Source organism: Trichomycterus rosablanca, chromosome 17 (genome assembly GCF_030014385.1).
Source record: "Trichomycterus rosablanca isolate fTriRos1 chromosome 17, fTriRos1.hap1, whole genome shotgun sequence".
Taxonomy (NCBI): Eukaryota; Metazoa; Chordata; class Actinopteri; order Siluriformes; family Trichomycteridae; genus Trichomycterus; species Trichomycterus rosablanca.
Genome location: NC_086004.1, coordinates 23,907,429 through 23,929,821, shown reverse-complemented (window position 1 = coordinate 23,929,821; position 22,393 = coordinate 23,907,429). Strand labels below are relative to the sequence as shown.

Here is a 22,393-nt window from a genome sequence, read left to right as displayed (position 1 = left end):
AGTAGCAGCAGTAGTATATATTCCCAGTTAAAAATTGATGAATAAGCAGATCATTAGAAAAACTTTTTTAAGCTTATTCGGTGTCAGGAATCTCTACAGTTCCTCTTCTGAGCTTCTTTATTGCTTTGATTTAGACATGCTTTATGAAAATAGATTTTTCTTAAAAAGTGCAGACTCAGAATTTGTGTGCATTTTGTATCCAGTAAGACACCTCAGCAACCCACAATGTCATTTATTAAAATAAATGACTTTTGAAGTAGTTATAAGCCTGGAGTGAACCTACCTTGTTCAGTAAGAGTTGTTATTGAGTGATTATTATAAGAGGAACAATTGTTTGTATTATTATTTAGTAGAAATTAATTATTAAAATTAAATTAATTATATAATTATATTATATAATTAATATATAATTAATTGGTAAATAATTCATGCAAAAAACTACATCCTCTCTGTAAACAAAATGCAGCATTTACTGCTGAGCTACAAAATGTATTAACCTTCAGTTAAATTATGGATATTTACCTCTTTGCTATGGGAATACTAACCACAGACTTACCTATACATACAAAAACCTCACTGTACTTTTCCTTTACCTGTTTTGCCCTCCAGCTGGTTTCTTAAGACGTGCTGTGTTTTTTAAACCAGCATAAAGAAACATTGTGGATAAGTTCTGTGTTCTGCCATGTCTGTTATTTACTCATAAGGACGGCACGGTGGCTAAGTGGGTAGCACTGTCTCACTCTCACAGCAAGAAGGTTCTGGGTTCGATCCCCAGGTGGGGCGGTCTGGGTCCTTTCTGTGTAGAGTTTGCATGTTCTCCCCGTGTCTGTGTGGGTTTACTCCGGGTGCTCCGTTTTCCTTACAGTCCAAAGACATGCAAGCGAGGTCAATTGGAGACACTAAATAGTCCATGACCGTGTTCGATATAACCTTGTGTAAACTGATGAACCTTGTGTGAAGGTAAACTACCGTTTCCTGTCATGAATATAACCAAAGTGTAAAACATGACGTTAAAATCCTAATGAACAAACAAAATTAAGGTTTTTAATGTTTTGCTTTCTCATAACCAAATAAATTATAACTAAATGACTAAATTATTAAATTAATTATTAAATTAATGCAAACATTTTAAACCATTGATGTTAAACCTGTGACTAAATGATTCACAGTGTACAGTACAGTGAAATTCTTTTTCCGCATATCCCAGCTTGTTTAGAAGCTGGGGTCAGAGCTCAGGGTCAGTTGTACGGCGCCCCTGGAACTGAAAGGGTTAAGGGCCTTGCTCAAGGGCCCAACACTAGCTGCATGGCAGATCCGGGATTCTAACTGATAGTCCAAACCTTTACTTACGAGGCTACCACTGTAAATTATTAATAATCCTCAAACTATCCTCAAGTATAGGAAACATTTGGTTAATATTAAATAAATGGCGAAGAATATAATGATATAATTTGAGACTTTAATATGAAACTGCCTGAACACAAAATTAAACATGGCATGCACATATTTTGTGTTAATAATAAAAGATTTTGATTTACTTTAATTAAACTGGGAAATTATTGATGTGAATCACGGGTTCAATTCTGAAATGCTACCGATAAAAATAGAGTCAGAATGCTGGATGTAATTTCTGAAGGCTTAGTGTGTTTGCTTATGGGTATTACTCTAATTTGACATAATATTTAGTAGAGCAGTAGGCGGTTTGGTATGCAGTCAAAAAGGGAAATGTTGGAAGAAAAGCAGAATTTGATTTGATCTAAATTAAAAACATTTAGGAAGTTACTGTAGCTTTTTACATACATTCTTTTTTGTTGTTGTTTAAATGTACAAGTTCCCACATATATTAAAAGAGCAATCTGACACCAACACTGTAATTAGGTTTAAATCTTTTAAACCTAATCTTAGGTCTTAGTCTAAGTGGAGATGACAGACGTTCACAGTCAGTACAAACGAGTAGCAGGTCCGTCCTGCTACAGTATTGATCCTCGTCATGATAGTTTCTGGAGCAGGATGAATGTATGGCACTTGTAGAATTATAGTTGGAGTGTGAGTCCATCTGTGTGTGTAATCTGAGAAGAGTGCCCAGCCCTGCAGCCCAGCTGGAGCTCCACTGAGCATGCTCCACAGCTCCTTGGCACCATGGAAACTAATGTATCATTAAAAAGAGGACAGCTGGGAAAGAATGAATGATTCTGAGCCAAGTCGTTATCTATGCTTGTGTTCCAAATACCCCGGGGTTGCTCTCTCACAGGGGCATTCAGGGAGGTTTAGTGGTTCCAAAACTGTGCTGATGCTAGTCTTGTGAAATTCTCAAAATCATTTTAAATTGCATACAGGTGATGGTATTTTTATCTCCACAACATTGAATGTCTTCTTCATGTATTATAGATGAAAGCATAGGACTGATGAATGGTAGGATCACCAGTGGAATTATATCATTAGTGGAACTATAAATGCTCACATTATCACTGGATTAGTTAAGTCACTTAGGTAATTCGTTTTTTCTCAGGTTCTTTACCCAGCTGATATCATTAAAATTATTTTCAGCCAAAATTGTTTCATCATGATGTGCAAAACTATCATAGACTGATGACTATAATAGAGCTTATTAATTATTTAAGCTTGTATGGTGCTTTAACACGTTTTTGTGTGACCCACTGTCTTTCCGGCTGTGACATGTTGCCATGTGTTGCTGTGCGTACTTTCCCAAGGAAGATTGGTAGTTTTTTTCTCAGCTGACATGTCTTTTAAATTTAGGATAAGAGTTTTAAATTTGAATGTACAATTATAGTCATTTTGCAAAAAATAAGACACTGGTTGATGCAAAAACGGCACAATTTTTAACACAATTTGTGTTGTTTTTAACACACGCTAGCACACCAGAGCTGTCATTTTGAACTCATCGTTTGAAACTCAGCTCTGCCATCCAGCAGGCCTGGGCGGCTACATGGACAATGAATGGCTGTTGTTCATACAGGGTGGGAAGCCGGATAGGGACATAACTGATGCAAAGACCTCTGCTGGCTGATTGATGGCGGAATGTGTCAGTCTTGCTCTCCTCAATCAGAAGTGGGGATCAGCATCAGCAGAGAGGAAGCGTAATGCAATCAGGTAATTGGATATGACTAGATTGGGGGGAAAATTGCAAAAAAAAAGAAAAGAAACATCTCTAAATAGTGCATTTATGATTATTTTAAAAGCACATGAACACTTAAAATAATGCAAAAACAAACATATGGAACAGAGACTTATTTCTCCCAACTTTCTCGTAACTATGGCAAACACAAACAAGAAAACAGAGCTCTTATTCTGATCAGAAAAGCTCAGCTCTTTTTATTTGGTCAGCCCATAAAAGACAGACTGATGAACATGCGCCAGTCCAGCTTATTCTCCATATCCCATATGGCTTTGTGCATGTACATTTCATTACTTGGCAAGCAACCTTTTTGCTCATGAGACTCCATCGCCATGACAACTTCAGACTGACAGTGCTGGTCTGTCTCATTTGACATTAAAAAGCTGATGGTGAGTTTGACGTGCTGACAGGTAGACGTGTATAAATCACCCCTGTGATGCTATAAATAATTCCATCCAACATTCAATTCCCCTTTTTGCTAAAAGCTCATTTACTTGCATTATTTAGTCTTGTCCTGAAGTGTGGGAATAGAAAAGCTGCAAGTAGAAGGAGAAAAATCTTTCCAAAGGACAGACAAGACACAGAAGTCAGAATGAGGCCTGATATAAGCAACACATCTCACATTGCAATTATGCTTTTTGTTTCCTTTTTGATTTATTAATTAAGAGTTACTCCTCCTTTCCTTTTGTTTAATTCATTAATTATCAGCACGCATAACAAGTAATCACTGACAATAATTATTGCGCAATCATCTGGCTCTCAGTAGGTCTGATTCATTGGACGAAAGGCAGGAAACACCTCGAACAGGTCACCAGTCCATCATAAGGCAAACACACATTCACACACACACACACACACACATACACACACACACACACACACACACATACACACACACCTATGGCAATTTCTAATTTCTTTGGACTAGCAGGAGTAATCTCCACACAAAAAGGATTCTGGCCGCTAGGTCAGGGAATCAAACCCAGGCTCTTCTTGCTGTAAGGTGACAGCGTTACCCACTGCACCACCACGGTTCTTTACAAGTAATCAGTTGCACCAATGGCACGGAGGCTAAATGGGTAGCACTGTCGCCTCACAGCAAGAAGGTCCAGGTGGGGCGGTCCGGGTCCTTTCTGTGCGGAGTTTGCTTGTTCTCCCCGTGTCTGCGTGGGTTTCCTCCGGTAGCTCTGGTTTCCTCCCACAGTCCAAAAACATGCAGTCAGGTTAATTGGAGACACTGAATTGTCATATAGGTGAATGGGTACCCCCCAGTGACCCTGATTGCATAAGCAGTTAAGAAAGTGAGTGAGTGAGTGAGAGTTGCACCGATATTTCAACTCACACAGAACTGAGGAGTTCAGTATCTTGTTCAGAAGGAACACAATGAGGATGAAGTTTGGTAATTTCGCTCCTTGCAGAACAGCTTGATATCACACAAGAAATGAGAAACTAAATGAGTTTGAGATTTAAATCCTTTGCACCCAGAGCAATTTGACTCCTGCTATATTTTACTGTTACCTACACAAAATTAGGATCGGTTCTAATATAGCACACCAGCTTTAGCTAATTACACTGTTAAAAAATGTCCAGGTGTGTCCTATCAAGATTTTCTGGTTAATTTAAACATTTTTATACTTTTTACAGTTATATTAAATATATATAAAAGCTCGCTGTCATTATACTTTTTATCAAAACATCTTTTGCGACTGCAACCTCATTGTCACGCCGACACAATGGAATATGGGATTAAACACCTGATCTAATAAAAAGATATCTGGTTGTGTATGAGATAGTTATTCACAACAATAACATAGAAACAAACATCTGTTCATGCAAATAATATAGTAATGACATCTATACCAGTCTATTAATAAAGTCGGTTTGCTTATTTATTCATTCATTCATTCATTCATTCATTTTCTTATCCGCTTATCCAATCAGGGTCGGGGGGGGGGGGGGGGGGGGGGGGGGGAGGGGTCTTTTCAATGGGACGCATACACACACACATACCCGTTCACTTATAGGGCAATTCAGTGTCTCCATTTAACCTGACTGCATGTTTTTGGACTGTGGGAGGAAACCGGAGCTACCGGAGGAAACCCACGCAGACACAGAAAGAACATGCAAACTCCGTACAGAAAGGACCCAGACCACCTGGGGATCAAAGCCAGGACCTTCTTGCTGTGAGGCGACAGTGCTACCCACCAAGCCACCGTGCCGCCCTTGTTTATTTATTTACTTATTAATTTATTTATTTTTAAACAGTCACATTTTACTTTTGTTCATTGCAGAAGAAGCCTGTGTTAAGCCAGATGTTTCCTGAACAGATGTATGAATTATCAACGCATAGGACATCAGGCTGGGAAGCAAGTGTTTCCATTAGCACAGTAATAATTAATTAATTATAAAAAAACAGGGGTCCAAAATCAGGGGGGGGGGGGGGGGGCATGTCAAACAGGTTAAGCAGATAAAGCAAATAACAAAATGGATTATTTTAAAAATCTGATTATTAGAACAGAGTAGGTCAAACACAAATGCAACAAGGAGAAAATATACAGAAAAAAATTCTCACTGTGAAAACCATTAATTTAATCTCCTTAAATTTGATGTCTGATCATGCAGGTATAAGATGAAGTTCAGAAACTCCAGAGATGGCGGTCTCTGGTGGACAGGTAGAGTATTACAGTATTATTAGCTGATTGCTACACAGTGATTTGGCGGTTTGAGGAATACAGTTCCTACATTGAGTTTTTGCTCTCATTGATGCACAATCATGTCAGAAACTAGGATGTCAGATTTCACCCACTCATGATAAGAAAAGAGTATCCACATATCTGCCAAAAGCTCTGTGAAAGTGAGAACAGTGGAAAAGCTTCTATGGGCATTACTAGGTAATTAATCTGTCATGTGCCCCATTGTTGCAGCTGGCACAGCTGAGACATCCTATTCTTCAAACAATCCCCCCTGTGAGATTGTGCATGTGATTGTAAGGGTGGGTAGGTGGGTGGGTGGTTGTGAAGATGTTCTGGATTAAAGATAAAGAATCATCTAAAGATCTCTGGGCCACAGTGACACAAAGACCCGCTGTTCCTGTAAAAACTATCATTTATTTTGTTGTTTGCTGTCAATGCTTCTCATAAGCGTCTCCCTGTGTTTTATTATGTCATTTATATTCCCTATCTGAAAACCCAGAGAGTGCATCATTATGGTCGGGAGGGCTCAAAGGAAACTCATTATTAGAAAATCAACAGCTATCCTCTGCTGTGAATAAACATCTTAACGTATGATTAAAAAGCAGCTGATGGTTATTAAATCTAAATAAGGTCTTTGTTTTGAGGGAGCAATAAAGTTGTCATTTTATTGCTGCCTTTTCATTGCAATGCAGGTTTTGTGCTAATTTTATTCATAGTGTGTAGTAAAATACACTAATTAATTAACTGTTTTACCACCACTTTATTCTGGTCGGGGATGCAGTGGGTCTGATTAATTTATTAAAATGTAGGAAACACCATTTAACCAAATTTGATTGGTGAGCCAGGTTAGTTGATTATAAAGGACCAGGGTTTAATTTTAGCTGGCCATGTTCAATTTACATTTTCTATGAATTGCAGAAATTCAAACATTAGAAGCTTTCACAGCAATAAGAAAAGAACTGACCAGGAGAAACTGTAGTTTTTGTCTGACATTTGCAAAAAAAAAAACCTTTTCGAGACTTTCGAAACTTTATACAATTAGGGTCACGGGGGATGAACAACCTGTCATCAAGAAATAATAAATTGTTTGGCCTAGCCTCTTGACTTGAACCTAATAAAGATGCCCCAAAACCTATAGCAACATTTTTATTATTTATTTATTATGGAACTCATTTTAAAGCTTTCATTATTGCTAAAGGTGTTGCAAGTATTTTTTTAGTTATTAGGGTGGGTTACAGTGGTGATATGGGTGTTGGGTAATTGTCCCTCTGTTTTTACACACTAGGTGGAGGTTTTTTATTCATGTTTTAACTGTTTTTTTTTATACATCTGAAATCTTTTAGTCTGACATATGCAGTGACAAAGGTAAAGACAAAAGAAAAATGTCAATTACTTTTTCAATTCACTACATATGATCCAACTGAATTGTGATCCATTAAAAATTTTAATGTAAAATGGGAGGAGTGGGTAATGTGTAGTACTAAAAGCAAATTGAGGGCATTTTCCACTCTCACTCTCTCTCGCTCGCGCTCTGGTTAATTGACACGAGAGGAGAAAGCACATGCTGTATCATCACCTACCTTGTCAGTCAGGCAGTCGTGAATTAAAATGTCATAGCCTGGACCATAATTTGCTTATCCTTGTCACCTAATGTAAAGATTTGTTTGAGTCTGCAGTGTTTTACAGTAACTAGAGACTGATTTAACTTCAAATGTAAATGCAATGTGTTCTCAGAATGTAATACAGAGAGACAATGAGTGCTATTAACCCCTCTAATTACAGATGTTTTACTGGGTTTCAGTCTGGACCAAGACTGAGCCACTTAAAGACATTCAGAGTTTTTTTTTCCGGAATCCACTCCATTGTTGTTTTGGCTGTACTTTTAGGTCACTGTCACATTAAAATATTTTTTAGGCCACTGTTGGCCATTTATAAATGTATGGGGGAGGTTTTCTTTGAGTATGTTTCTGTTTTCGGCTACATTCACCCATCCCTTATTTCTTACCAGTCTGAAAAGCACCCAACTAGCCTGATGCTGCTACCACCATGTTTCACCATATGAATGATATTAGCCATGTGATGTGCAGTACCTGTTTTTTTCCACATTAGTTTTTTTCCTGAGACTTACATGTAGTCATAAGCTTTTTAATCTAAACAGTGCTTTCCTTATGCTACACTGCCACGCCTGATTTATGGAGCGCTGCAGAAATAGTTGGAGACTTGGAGCTCTTTTAGAGTAACTGTCGGATTCTTTGCAATGGATTGCACCAGGTGTCTGCGCATATGGCACAAATAGATTCATTTTAAAGGAAGCTTCATGCTGCAAAGAGAAAAGTTCTTAGTAGCTTACTGAGAGAGCGAGAAAGTGCATGCAGAGCTCTGAATTGCAGCGCACCATAAATGGCACACTCAGTTGGAGAGGTGGTATTTAGAAATTGAATAAAACTCAGTAAGAGCCAAGCATGAACAACAAGCTGAACTGATTTATTCTGCAAAATAAGTGTCACATTCACAACATTTTAAATGTTAACCAAGCTATTTCTACATTTCCAATACAAGTTATATTACAGCAATAAGCCATAACATTAAAACCACCTCCTTGTTTCTACACTCTCTGTCCATTTTGTCAGCTCCACTTACAATATAATAGCACTTTGAAGTTCTACAATTACTGACTGTAGTCCATCTGTTTCTCTGCATGCTTTGTTAGCCCCCTTTCATGCTGTTCTTCAATGGTCAGGACTCTCCCAGGACCACTACAAAGTAGGTATTATTTGGGTGGTGGATGATTCTCAGCACTGCAGTGACACTGACATGGTGGTGGTGTGTTAGTGTGTGTTGTGCTGGTATAAGTGGATAAGACACAGCAGTGCTGATGGAGTTTTTAAACACCTCACTGTCACTGCTGGACTGAGAATAGTCCACCAACCAAAAATATCCAGGCAACAGCGCCCTGTGGGCAGCGTCCTGTGACCACTGATAAAGGTCTAGAAGATGTCCAACTCAAACAGCAGCAATAAAGGAGCGATCGCCTCTGACTTTACATCTACAAGGTGAACAAACTAGGTAGGAGTGTCTAATAGGGTGGACAGTGAGTGGACACAGTATTTGAAAACTCCAGCAGCGCTGCTGTGTCTGATCCACTCATACCAGCACAACACACACTAACACACCACCACCATGTCATTGTCACTGCATTACTGAGAATGATCCAACATCTAAATAATACCTGCTCTGTGGTGGTCCTGTGGGGGTCCTGAACATTGAAGAACAGCATGAAAGGAGGCTAAAATGGTATGTAGAAAAATAGATGGACTATGGTCAGTAATTGTAGAACTACAAAGTGCTTCTATATGGTAAGTGGAGATGATAAAATGGACAGTGAGTGTAGAAACAAGGAGGTGGTTTTAATGTTATGGTTGATCTGTGTATATGTAAAATGTAATATGAATAAAAATAAAAGTATTAGATAAAAAATAAAAAAGGGTGACTTGAGGGGTTAAACTGGAGGTGGTCATCCCACTAAAACCTACTTAAGGAAAAGCTGCTATTCATGGAAAACAACATGTAACCATACAGCCTTTTTGTCAGCTGGCCACGTCCCTGCTATGAAAACAGCAGACTGTCCAACAGAGCTACTAAGTGATGTGAAACTGACTGATCTAAAGATAAGGCAGGCCTGGTTTCTTGTTTTCCACTTCCTTCAGCTTCATTAGCAACCCACTGACCTAATCAATTCAGCCAAGCTGCATTCGATACACTTCTGCTGCCCTCTTACCAACCCTGTCAGAGTGCACTGCTTTAACCCTTGGCGACATAAGTAGCGGTGAGGGAGCGCTTCTCCTCTTGCCATCCCTCCATCTGTTGGGCCACGGTTACCATGACGACGGCCTGATTGATGGAGGAGGGATTGAATGTCTTTCCCTTAGAGACGTAGTTTAGCCGGTGTTAAAACAGGGCAACTCAAAGCTAGACATCATTGCCATAATCATAACTTTATACTCGAATGAATATTAATAGTTGATGATTACAGTTCTTTCACTGCTCCAACAAACTCCACTTAATTAGGCAGGCATGAGAAAACATGGTTTCTAACTATTTGCTTTAAGCAAATGACCTTCAGTTGTTGCTAAATTGACTTCAGTGCCTGTTTGTTAAATAAATAATAAGGTAAATATGTACAAAATAGACATTTGTTTCCTGGAAGCAGTGCATAAAGCTCAACAACTTGTTAATTAAAAATTAAAGTCTAAAGCTGTGTGGTTGGTGAAAAAGTCGATCATGCCGACCAATCATTAACCTGTTATGGACGTGTCTGAGAAAGGAAAGGTTAAATGTGGTAGTACTATATTGCTGCTGCAGTGACTCCTACTGTCTGGTCAACGCAACAGCCTGAGTGGCAGAAGAATACCTGAATATAGCGTGTCTTTCTGTGTGTTACCAGCAAGGTTGTCGCATGAGACAGAGGCTGACAGTGTAATGGGGATGGAAAATCTATCTATCAGAAAATGCTATCTGTGTTGGTAAGAAAAACGCCTGTGGTGGTAGCCCTTGTACATGGGCTTCTGACTCGCTTGTGTGTGTAAGTCCTGGGTATTAATCCTGTTCTTTAGTAGATCCTTTCCAGCTCTCATCACTGGCCTTTAAAGAGCAAAGCTCAGAAATAAAGGTAACAGTTGGTTTTGAGCAAAGCCAGGAAGTCTATTGTGACTAGGTCTTAGTTGTTAAAGGACACCACCTCAGGGATTGATGTTAGAGTTTAAAATGTCAATGACACACAGTACTAATATTTGCCTTAATATTTTTAGGATTCCCATATGTCAAAAGATGCTTAATGTGATAAGAAAACAAGACAGAAAAAAGCTCATGACCACTGGGATCCAGGGTTTGAATCCCCAGCAGTGCTTTCGGCCAGTTGGGCGTCTATATACAGACATGTATATAGGTGGGGCGGTCCGGCTTCCCATGTCTGTGTGGGTTTCCTGCGGGAGCTCCGGTTTCCTCCCACAGTCCAAAGACGTGCAAATGAGATAAAATAGAGATACAAAATTGTCTTTGACTGTGTTTGACATTAAAACTTGAACTGATTAATCTTGTGCATTTTTGTTTCTATAAAAACAGCTATTGTTTCACCCTCAACCATGCACTTTCTCTCTCTCTGCAGGAATGTGGGGGGTGTGTGTAGCTCCAGATTGTGGCGCTCCAGGCCTACAGGTTCGCTCAGTGTGGTGTGTTCACTCTGAAGGCTGGAGTACCCACCAATCCAACTGTCACCCCTGGCAGCGTCCAGCACACCAGCAAGCTTGTGTCAAAGTGTGTGAGTGGCAGCGCCAGCTGTTTGAATGGCAGGCCTACCCATGGGGTCCATGTGCCCCGGCTTCTCCCCTCCCTCCTGAGCAGTGCGTGACAGCTCAGCGAGGGTTACAAAGACGAACTGCAGTATGTGTGTTAGCTTTAAACAGGACCACTGTGAATTCCCACATGTGTGAGGCATTTAGTTCCTCCCCTGAGCTGGAAAGGGCATGTCTCCTTCCATGCCCACTCGACTGCGTTGTTTCCACTTTTTCTCACTGGTCACCTTGCAGTCGCACCTGTGGCCCTGCCTTACAGCACCGCACCCGCCAGGTACTGTCACCTCCTCTTTTCGGTGGAGCCGAATGTCCGATATTGACTCAAAGCCGCTCCTGCAATCATGAAGCCTCCAATCCTTCACAGTGTCCGTTTGAGCAACAGGAACACAGCTACAGCCTGTGGGCAGGACCGTGGAGTCCCTGTAAACGCAAACCAGCAACACCCAACGGAAGGACCACAGTGGACTTTAGTAATCAGAGTGGACACATAGTTGAAAGATCATCACATAGAGGGCAGCATTCTGGGAAAATGCCTTCTCAACATCATTACCATGACCACCACAGAGGCCTTAAAGCATCTTGGGATATTCATGTCGGCTACCAAACACGGCAGGTTCGTTGCACAAGGAGTGACGGCAGAAATGCCATGCTGAGGTAAGATCAATAAGTCACTCATCAATCCTCCACACAAATCCTGTACTCATACCAGTCCAAGCAGTAGCCGTGCTAATTTAATTCTGGCAACAATTTTAGTACATTGTCTTGTAGTGAGAAAATAGCAGTTAATACAAAGTCAGTGGTAGTTCTAGGAGTGAATTCTTTACCTAAAAGAGTTTGTTGACAGGGTGCTCGAGTGACACAGTCTAATGCGCTAGCCACCACCATTAAGATTGTAATCTATCGACCTGCCGTGCATCCTCACAGATACGTTTGGCAGTGTCTGAGAGAGGAATGGTCAATTAGGTCACTTCTTGCAAAGTAGCAGTGTGAAGCTTAGTTCTTGTAGCACTAAAAGCATGTACATTTGCTGTTGAATGTTAAATAAATAATTAAATTAGACACAGACACATACAAATAGTGGCAGCAGTTATCAAATAGTTTATGGCCATCACAGCTTGCCATGTATACAAATTTAGCTGAGCTCCTTGATTTAAAAATGGTGTTCAATATAAGTACTTTGTTATATTCTTATACTATAATTAACTGTTAATTAATTGAGCTTAGGTTTTTTGTAAAAGTATTAGTTGGCATATCATTATTATTAGTAGTGGTGGCTGTAGGAATGCAAATGTACAGTATAAAGGACTTAATCATAAGAGGACACCCAGGATTAATGGACTGCAATGTTCTCCTCATTGAGAAAGTTCCAAAGTGGAATCAACACCATGTTTTGTGGCACAGGAGTCCAAGAGTCTAGAGTAACAAATAAGATTGTGCGCAGGAAAATGGGCCAAATCCTGATACCTAGGAAGCTACAATTTCTGAAAAACATATAGCACCTGCTGGCACCAATGCCACCACTGCTGATGTTACTGATGGCAATGAAATTGCTGCTCGTCTCCCTGATGGTAAAGAGGCTGCTGCCTGACAGTTAAATTTGACTTTTTTGCTGCCTGCCTCAGCTGCCCCCCCTCCAACTTCCAAGTGGCCTCTGGTGTGCCACTTTTCAGCTTCCAAGTGTCATCTGAATTCCAAGCAGATGTTGCTATAACAGGTCAGTGTCTGACACCTGCTTTTACCAATGAAAGGAAGCAAGGCTCAACAAGCAAGTGTGCTATATAAACGTCTGCACTTATTAGCACTAACGCACCGAACCAGAGCTCCAGTTTATAAAGCTGTACTTTTAGCTCAGTGCACTGCCGAGTCTTTACTTTGTTCTAGACACAGTTAGATACAAGTAAGGTTGATGGGCTTTGTGACACTCATCTGTTTATTACGAAGGATGTTTCAATAAAAGAAAACAAGTACATTTTCTAAATTTAAAGTGTGTTTTCCCTTTTAGTTAGGGCATAGAGGTATTGGTCTGTGATTGTGTGTGGGTACATTGGTCAGCCAAGTAGCAAATGTGCAACACTGATTATTGGCAAATTCTCCTGGATTTCCTAAGCTGTCCTAAGTGATCTCTCTGATGGACTCATAGTTTCAAAATCGGGAGTCAAGTCAGGATATTGGCCATCTTTACTGCACCTTTAGTTTTTTTTAATGGGCATGACTTATTTTGCCTTTATATTTGGGTTTTTGCCTTGTTTTATGTAGCATTGATTTATAGAGTGTAAATTTTTAATATAGTGAATAAAATTATCATCATTAGATTTTTTACATATTTGATTATGCCTATGAATGTATAATTAGAATACTCATAATACTTTGTATATACTCATACACTGACCAGGCATAACATTATAACCCAAGTGAATAACACTGATTATCTCTTCATCACGGCACCTGTTAGTGGGTGGGATATATCAGGCAGCAAGTGAACATTTTATCCTCAAAGTTGATGTGTTAGAAGCAGGAAAAATGGTTCCTGGACCACAGAGCAATGGAACGCATGTCACCAGGAAGCACTATGGGAAGAAGGCAAGCCGACGGAGGCAGTGTGATGCTTTGGGCAATGTTCTGCTGGGAAATCTTGGCTCCTGCCATCCATGTGAATGTCACTTTAACACGGAGTGGAGGTATATTAACAAATGAAATAAAGTTGAGCAGACAAAACATGAAATATCTTGGGTTCAAACTGTCTGCAATCAGGTAAAAGTCAAAGTAAATAAAAGGAACACTGCATTTTTATTTTATTTGCATTTTTCCTACTGTCCCAACTTTTTCTGATTTGGGTTTGTAACTGGAAGTAGATAACACCTTTATCATTTACACAGTCTGACAGCAGCATGCACAGGGTTTACGTATGAGTGTGACGTTTTAGTTTCAGTTTATACTAAGCTGTGTGGTTATGAGGTCCTCCTTCCTTTGAACAAGTGACAGTACAGATAAATCACTCAGGTCCTTGTGGGGCTCATGGTTAATGGTGACAGCTGCTTTTACGTGTTTTATAAAATGCCATCTGGCTGCAGGTGTATTGGTGTCTACCTTGTTTACAGTTCTCTGTTTACCTACAGGACTGCGGTGTGTGTGTGTGTGTGTGTGTGTGTGTGTGTGTATGCATTTACTAACGTGTAATTTGTCACATGATAAATAGATGTGAAATATTTTGGGTAGTATTATGAAATAAAAAAGGGGTAGGATGTAGGAATAAATATTTCATATTTTGCTTGCAGCATGTGCTGTTGTTGATAAAGTAACCTGAACTTTTTAGATGCAAAGGACCTCAAGGGCTGAGCTTTTAATTCACTTAATTCCACAATGTTTTTTTGAGACTTGAGTTCACATTAGCGACACTGTGTCCATATTGTGCGAGAATTTAAGCTTATGTTTTTAATAATCTTGTTCAGTTTGTAGGAAATTCTTTGGAGTTACCTGGATTTGTAAACAAATTACTTAAATAGCATGCTGTCTACACATTAATCAACTTACAAACGTAGTTTTTTTTTTATTGCAAATACACCGATAAGGCATTACATTATGACCACCTTCCTAATATTGTGTTGGTCCTCCTTTTGATGCCCCATACGCAACAAACTGCAGTGTAAACGATTCTATACATTTATTTTACTCTGTGGCATTGTTTATTATTTAATAAGATTGGATCTAGCTGGTTTCTTTTTTTGTGCCCATACAAATAGGGCTAGTTTAACTACACATATTACAATGTACATGGATCAGTGCTCCCTTTGCCAAGGTTGGATTGAAACTCAAACTGTTACCTTATATTGAGAGGAAAATCATTCAGGATAGACAGAAATTATCCAAAAATCACCCAAAACAGGTCTGTCTTCAATGAAAGACTGCTGGACCATTGCTTACGGTGTGCTTAGAGGCTGCCTTGCAGAAAAAAGTAGAAGAAATAAAATGACATTCTACACCCACACTTCTAAACTCATAATGTAAATGTTTGTGTGCTGTAAATGTCATGTCAAAGTTATGCAATAATTCCTGCTGAAGAATTTGATGACAGTGAGTGTAAAACTGCTTAATAATTTGGTACATCTGCATAAAAAAACGTGGTATCATGTAATTGATGATGAATTGGGGCATCAGATATCATGCTACTATGCCATCAGCTTTGAGATGGTTGGCTGCACAGATGGGTTGCTTTTAACAGACTAGCCCCTGCTGCAAACTTATGGATGCCCTACCTGTCTTTCACAGTGGGTACCGCTGACCTTGTTATCCCGGGCGTCGTCCGAGCCAGTATGGAATTGTTTCTTTAACTACTCATTTGTGCTCTGTGATAGTAAATAGACTGACTGAGCATCCCAAACTTGTCAGCCCTGCAGACTACTCATCATTGTGCTAGGTTGATTTACCACCGCTTTATCCTGGTCATTGTTGCAGTAATGCCAATTAATTGGGTGAAAGTCAGGAAACACCCTGCACAGGTCACCAGTCCACCACAGGCCAGACACACACAAACATTCACACACTCACAGTTAGGGTATATTCTCTCTCTGTTGCAAACTTTCATGAGACAGTGGTACACTTTTGGATTCCCAACCTGTCTCTCACACTGGGTACTGCGGACCTTTTAATATGGAATTACTATGGCATTGTTATATGGTATTGTTCCAAATAGACTGACTGAGCATCCCAAACAGTCAGCACTGCAGCAGACTTAACGATATGCTAGATTCAATAAACACATTTGTTGTTGGTTTTTGTGGCGAAGAAGAACTTGACTGATCTGCCCAGAATTCTGACCGCAACACCAGCAAACATTGCAGGATGAATTAAAATGCAGATTGTGTGTCAGGTCTTATCTCCCAACATCAATGTCTAATTTTGCTAATGCTTTGTGTCACTCAATATGAATACCTGTTGTTCTTAAATTAAGTCAAGAAAAGCAAAAAAACTTCAGCAGAAATAATAATAAAACATTCATGATTTTGACCATGTAGGTCAGGTGTCCTGAAACATGTGGATTTTTTATCATCTTTCATCTTACTTCTGTACAAAGGTTCTTACTCTTCTGATTTTAGTGCTGGTGACACTTCAAAAATCATTGCCAGTTTATTCAGAAAGATCTTCCCATTGTGTCCTTCTGATTAGCTTTTCCATAAGGTCTAAAAATGAAAAAAGTTTTTGACTAGATGGATGAACTACTGAATGAAGCTGAAAACCTTAAAATTGTAAATGCAGTTTGGATGTACAGTAACAAATACTAATAATGTTCCAATGTTTTTTCTTGTGATGTTCATTAGTCTTTATTTCCTTCTTCCAGTCTTTGTGACTATACCAGCACTCCAGTCAATTTTCGTTCCTGTGTGATTGCAAAAGACTGTGAAGTCTCTGATTGGTCAGAATGGAGTCAGTGCTCGAAAACATGTAGAATGACTGAACAGTTACCAGGCTTCAAGAGCAGGAAGCGAAGTGTGAGGATCTTTCCTACTGCTGGAGGACAAGAATGTCCTGCACTGGAAGAAATCAAGACCTGTAACACAAAGGATGAATTACTTCCACTTTGTTTAAGGTAAAGTGTAAATCACAGCCATAGTAAAGAAAAAATTGTGTTTTTTTTGTCTAGTGTTAATCATTGTGTTAATTAAACATATTTCATTTACAAAAAAGTAATTTAAAGCATTTTCAGTTTGCTTTTTTATTTTGTATATGTTTAAATAAAGTGAAAAGTAAATATAGAAGCATTTTTTTCCCCAAAACTGTGAAACAGTATGATCTGATTTGCATGTCTTTGGACTTAGCATTCGCTTTGCTTAGTAGAGTCAGTTTTTTGACAGTTTTACCTTCTACCTTAGTCAGGTGTTTCAGCTAAAGTCATCGCTGGTTGTGTATAAAATCAGTCACATAAAATAAAGTATGCCTCTAACTCTGTAGCAACTTTGCAGGTCTTTTTCTGTATCTTTAAATATGATCGTAAGTTAAATGGGACAAGTTTACATTACAAAAGCAAATCCAAATTTCAAATCATAGCTACTAACTTTCAAGCAACTAACAGTCATTAATTAAAAGTCGTCACGGTTAAGAAGCAACTAACAGCTGCTGTCAGATAGGTGTCATTATTAAACTGTTATTTATTAGTGAAGACCAAGAGAAATAAATCAGTATTTTTGTACCTGCTGATAAATATTTTAAATTAAACAGGTACGATCATTTGCTTTGGAAAAATGATTTAATATTTAATTTGCTAAATCGTAGGTATGAGTGGAAGGTGACAAACTGGGGTTCCTGCGAGGTCAGACCTCTTCTCAGTCAGCAGGATAATCGCCACGGTAACAGCAGCTTCCTGTGCGGAGGTGGAATTCAGACCCGGGAGGCCTACTGTGTCATGATACCTAATAACATGACAAAATCTCAAAGTAAGTGCATTAGATCTTTCAATAAATCATGAGAGCCAGGAATGTGCTTTATTTTTGTAAAGGGCGATATGTTATGTGAGCGTATTTTGATTGCATTATCATCTTGCTATATTAATATTGCAGTGAGGCTGAAAAAGGTTACTTCTTATGTTATTTAAAGTTACAGTGGGGGCCAAAAGTCTGAGATCACTATAGTGAAAATAATTCTATTGCCTTTTTCCCAAATGTAATACAAGTTGAATACAAGTCTCAAAGTTTTTCAACAACTACCTGAAGACCAAAGAAGATATGAACCAAAAAGTCCCAACTGTCATTGACTTTTTTCACAGTCACCTGACCTAAACTCCATCAAGCATTAATGTACCAAAAAACCCATGCTTCAGCTAACTGAGTTATTAAAGTGGCTTCATGCTGACTTACTGGCTGGTGGATCAAGTAAACTTGAGAAAGGTGTATTCACATTCCACAAAGAGTATCAGCAATGTATCCAGTAACTTCCCAGCAATTGGCATAAGTTGGGCTTTAACACTCCTAGCTTTGTATTGGAGGTTAAACTTGAATTTATACTCTCTGTCCTCTGGACTGAATCCACACAGATCTAAATTTAAAGCATGGCATGGGCAAACATTGGTCATTATCTATAAAATGCATGTATGTTGAAGTAGGAAGCAATTTTTATTTGGCATACCTTGAAAATTACTACTATAGTAACAGCATTAACTCACATTTAGAATCCAAGACAACTTTCAAACTACTGTTTCACAGCCAAAGGAAAATTATTCATACAAATTTAATCATGTTTTGATAGTTATTTTAAATATTAAAATGTGTTATTGATTTGGTTTATTTCTGTTTTGTCATTAACGTTCTCTACTTACTAAAATTTTACTTCACTGTTCTTTGATTATGTAGATAACATTTAAACGATTTATTAAAGAGGAGAATGAGAGAAGCGTTCTACATTATCATGTTACAGAAACTAAAATACACACACACATTTTTAGTTTGCATTAATAGATCTAGTAGATTTATAAAAGTCACTGAGAGTTGTTCTGGGTTTTTTTTTTTATTATTCCTGGAATTTATTGCATTTCAATTTCTGTAATTCAAAGCATAGGGTGGCACGGTGGCTAAGTGGGTAGCACTGTCGCCTCACAGCAAGAAGGTCCTGGGTTCGATCCCCAGGCGGGGCGGTCCGAGTCCTTTCTGTACAGAGTTTTCATGTTCTCCCGAATCTGCATAGGTTTCCTCCGGGAGCTCAGTTTTTCTGCACGTCCTGATATTGCAGCGTGAGATGTGGCCCTGGGTCAACAGGGGAGGTGCTTAAATTGAAATTGTTCAACCAATCACAAACTAGCTGCTATGACATCACCACATTTGCCTGGCGGCCTTTCAAACTAGCTGCTATGACATCACCACATTTGCCGGGCCTTTCTATTTTTTTATTTTTAACCTCAACCAGAGAAGCTCCGTGCCACTGAATCCCCTGCAGAAGGTAAGATATTTATTTTAGAAGTTCCTGTGCAGAGTGTATTCCTGAGAAAGAACAGAGAGAAACATATTTTTAATACAAAGAAGTGATAGAACATTACTAATCAACAGTTATATCATTTTTATTAAGGGTAGATTTGTAGACAGCAGTAGCAGAAATATTTTTAATACTTACAGGCAGGATAAATCCATACTAACAACTTACTTTGTAGCCTCTGCCTCGTCTTTGGAAATACTCTGTCCGGCACTCAAGTCCAGGTCCACATGGCGCCCAAGCATGAAGTGGAAGGTGTTTTTAAGATGGTGGTAAGTTTTAAAACAGTGTAAATAACACCGAATGCACTATACTGTCTACAACAGGGATGCCCAAAGTTGGCCCATAAGGATATTTGATTTACCCCACCAGAAAGTTATATAGTTTAAAGTGATGAAATATATTGTTAAAAACTGGTTTAAGTTCCTGGGACCACATAATATGCTAACTAGCTTACTGTGTCATCAAGGCTAAAATATAAGTTCCAGAACTTTGCTGCTACTGTTATTATTAAATGTACAATTCCTGGGTTAACATAAAATAATCACATCCTTGGGTCAACGCAACTGTATGATGTCCCCAGGTGAAGACTAGATGATGGGTCTGGGACCACATAGATGATGTTCCTGGAACCACATAGATGATGTTCCTGGGACCACATAGATGAGACCACATAGATTATGTTCCTGGGACCACATAGATGATGTTCCTGGAACCACATAGATGATGTTCCTGGGACCACATAGATGAGACCACATAGATGATGTTCCTGGGACCACATAGATGATGTTCCTGGGACTGCATAATATGCTAATATAGCTTACTGTGTCATTAAAGCTAAACTGTCAGTTCCAGAACTTTGCTGCTAAGTTAATATAAAATGGACTGCTTCTGGGTCAACACAGCAATCCTATATGATGTCTTTAAGTAAATTTTAGGCATGATTTTCCTAAAACTGCATAGGTCGGCTATCTATGCTAGCTATCTAGCTAAGTAATGGGTATGCAAGCTAAAAGATCCAGCAACTGTGTTACTTTCAGTATTTGAAAGACTGTTGGAAATCATTGTTCCAAGCAAAATTTTAACAGTGTGAAAGCATGTTAAAAGCATGTATAACAAGGAACTTCTAAAAGAAATATCTTACCTTCTGCAGGGGATTCAGTGGCACGGAGCTTCTCTGGTTGAGGTTAAAAATAAAAAAATAGAAAGGCCCGGCAAATGTGGTGATGTCATAGCAGCTAGTTTGAAAGGCCGCCAGGCAAATGTGGTGATGTCATAGCAGCTAGTTTGAAAGGCCGCCAGGCAAATGTGGTGATGTCATAGCAGCTAGTTTGTGATTGGTTGAACAATTTCAATTTAAGCACCTCCCCTGTTGACCCAGGGCCACATCTCACTCTGCAATATCAGGACGTGCCCGTTTTTCTCCCACAGTCCAAAAACATGCAGTCAGGTTAACTGGAGACACTGAATTGCCTTATAGGTGAATGGGTGTGTGTATGTGTGTCTGCCCTGTGATGGACTGGCGCCCCGTCAGTGGTGTTACTGTGTACCTTTCGCCCATTGAAAAACTGGGATTATCTCCAGCAGCTTTTCTGTGAACAGTGTAATTTGTGCTCCAGTATTTTTTTATTTGTAGAAGATCTGCTTTTCTAATCCAGTTTTCTAGGATAAAGACAATTTTCTTGTGGATACCGTTCCATGTCTTTTGTAATGGGTGTGGTAGGTTCAAGTAGAGTCTGAACCTGTTTATACTGTACAAGCACAAAGAAGTGGCCAGCTATAGTCAAAATGATATAGTCAACTTCTTTTTAAATGTGTCTACACCTTGTAATTTGATATCTAAGTTGCTGTATGTATGTTTTTGACAGCATGACTGGCTGCTATAACAACAGTATGATACTATTATAAAACATCTGTTTGAATTTTTTGTTATCTGGTTTATTTTCTTTATTTTTTACCCTTCCATGGGCAAGCTCACATTATCTAGTAAGTTTTCTACTGTTAGCTCTGTGCTCTGACATGACTTGTTTGCAGAACGTGTTTTGAGTTGGTCTCTGTCTCCTCAGTATCCAGACCTGTAGGACAAAGCTTGTGCTCTGGTCTTCCTCCACCACTGATCCAGGCTTGCACCATTCCCTGCTCAAAACATTGTCATCTCTCACCTTGGTCACCCTGGGGACCTTGTATCCATGACAACCGTCTAGAGGATAATGGGAGACAAGGTGAGAGACAAAAATGTTCTATTTAACACCCTGGGGAACATTTACATGTCTAAATCTGCACACACAGTAACTTTTTATATGGAAGTGGCTGATTCCAGCGCTCAATATTGCAAAATGCTTTTTATTATTCACTACCATACAGGGTATTTTATTGTAATGAATAGTAGAAGGAAAGGTTGAGGAGGCAAAAAACATCCTTAGGGAGCATAGTTAGATATTTAAAGAAGATTTCTGAGGGTCACAAAGTCTTTAAATCTAAATGAGACGCCAACAAACAAAAATAATCCTTCTCTTTCATCTGACCACAAATGTAAGCATTTGACGTTCAACAGACTCTATGTTGATGTTGAAAAATACTCCAGGTGAGTTTGAGAAGAAGTATGAAAATAGTAGATATATAGGTATAAAGTACAGGCACAGGTCAGTACACACAAAAGCAGTAGAATTCAAACAAACAAGTGTAAAATTTGATCCAAAAATAAAGCCATACACAAGACAACACAAAAGAATGCAAGATAACAAGGCTCAGCACTACCACAGGGTAGAGACAGTGTGTTTAATTCCAGAGACAGTGTGTTTAATTCCCCACACCCACTCAAATACACACCCATTGCTAACAGAAGTAAAAATAAAAACCCCATTTTAAAAGTTGGGACATTATAAAACATAAAAACAAGAATCTGTGATTTGTTTATTTAGTTGAACTAACAAAAAAGTTTAAACAGAGCCAAATTATATGCTTTATATATTATGCTTTCAACTTTGTAGACATAGTTCGAGAAAGAGGACGGCATGGTGGCTCGGTGGGTAGCACTGTCGCCTCAAAGCAAGAAGGTACTGGGTTCGATCCCCAGGCGGGGCGGTCCGGGTCCTTTCTGTGTGCAGTTTGCATGTTCTCCCCATGTCTGTGTGGGTTTCCACCTGGATCTCCGGTTTCCTCCCACAGTCTAAAAATGTAACACTGATCAGCAAAATCTTTATTTAAATTAAAGATACTTAAAAGGGGAGTTTGTTTTCTGCTTGTGTGCTTTGTCATAT

General features: G+C 39.0%; 1 protein-coding gene across 1 annotated transcript in view; it reads left to right on the top strand.

The window, feature by feature from the left end:
- Positions 1 to 22,393, top strand: part of thsd7bb (thrombospondin, type I, domain containing 7Bb) — a 53,221-nt gene that overhangs the window by 1,662 nt on the left and 29,166 nt on the right. Inside the window, exons 3-6 of the mRNA XM_063013435.1 lie at positions 10,994 to 11,834; positions 16,516 to 16,764; positions 17,448 to 17,608; positions 21,200 to 21,355. Coding sequence (XP_062869505.1) covers positions 10,994 to 11,834; positions 16,516 to 16,764; positions 17,448 to 17,608; positions 21,200 to 21,355 — 1,407 coding nt within the window. The remainder of the gene's footprint in view (positions 1 to 10,993; positions 11,835 to 16,515; positions 16,765 to 17,447; positions 17,609 to 21,199; positions 21,356 to 22,393) is intronic.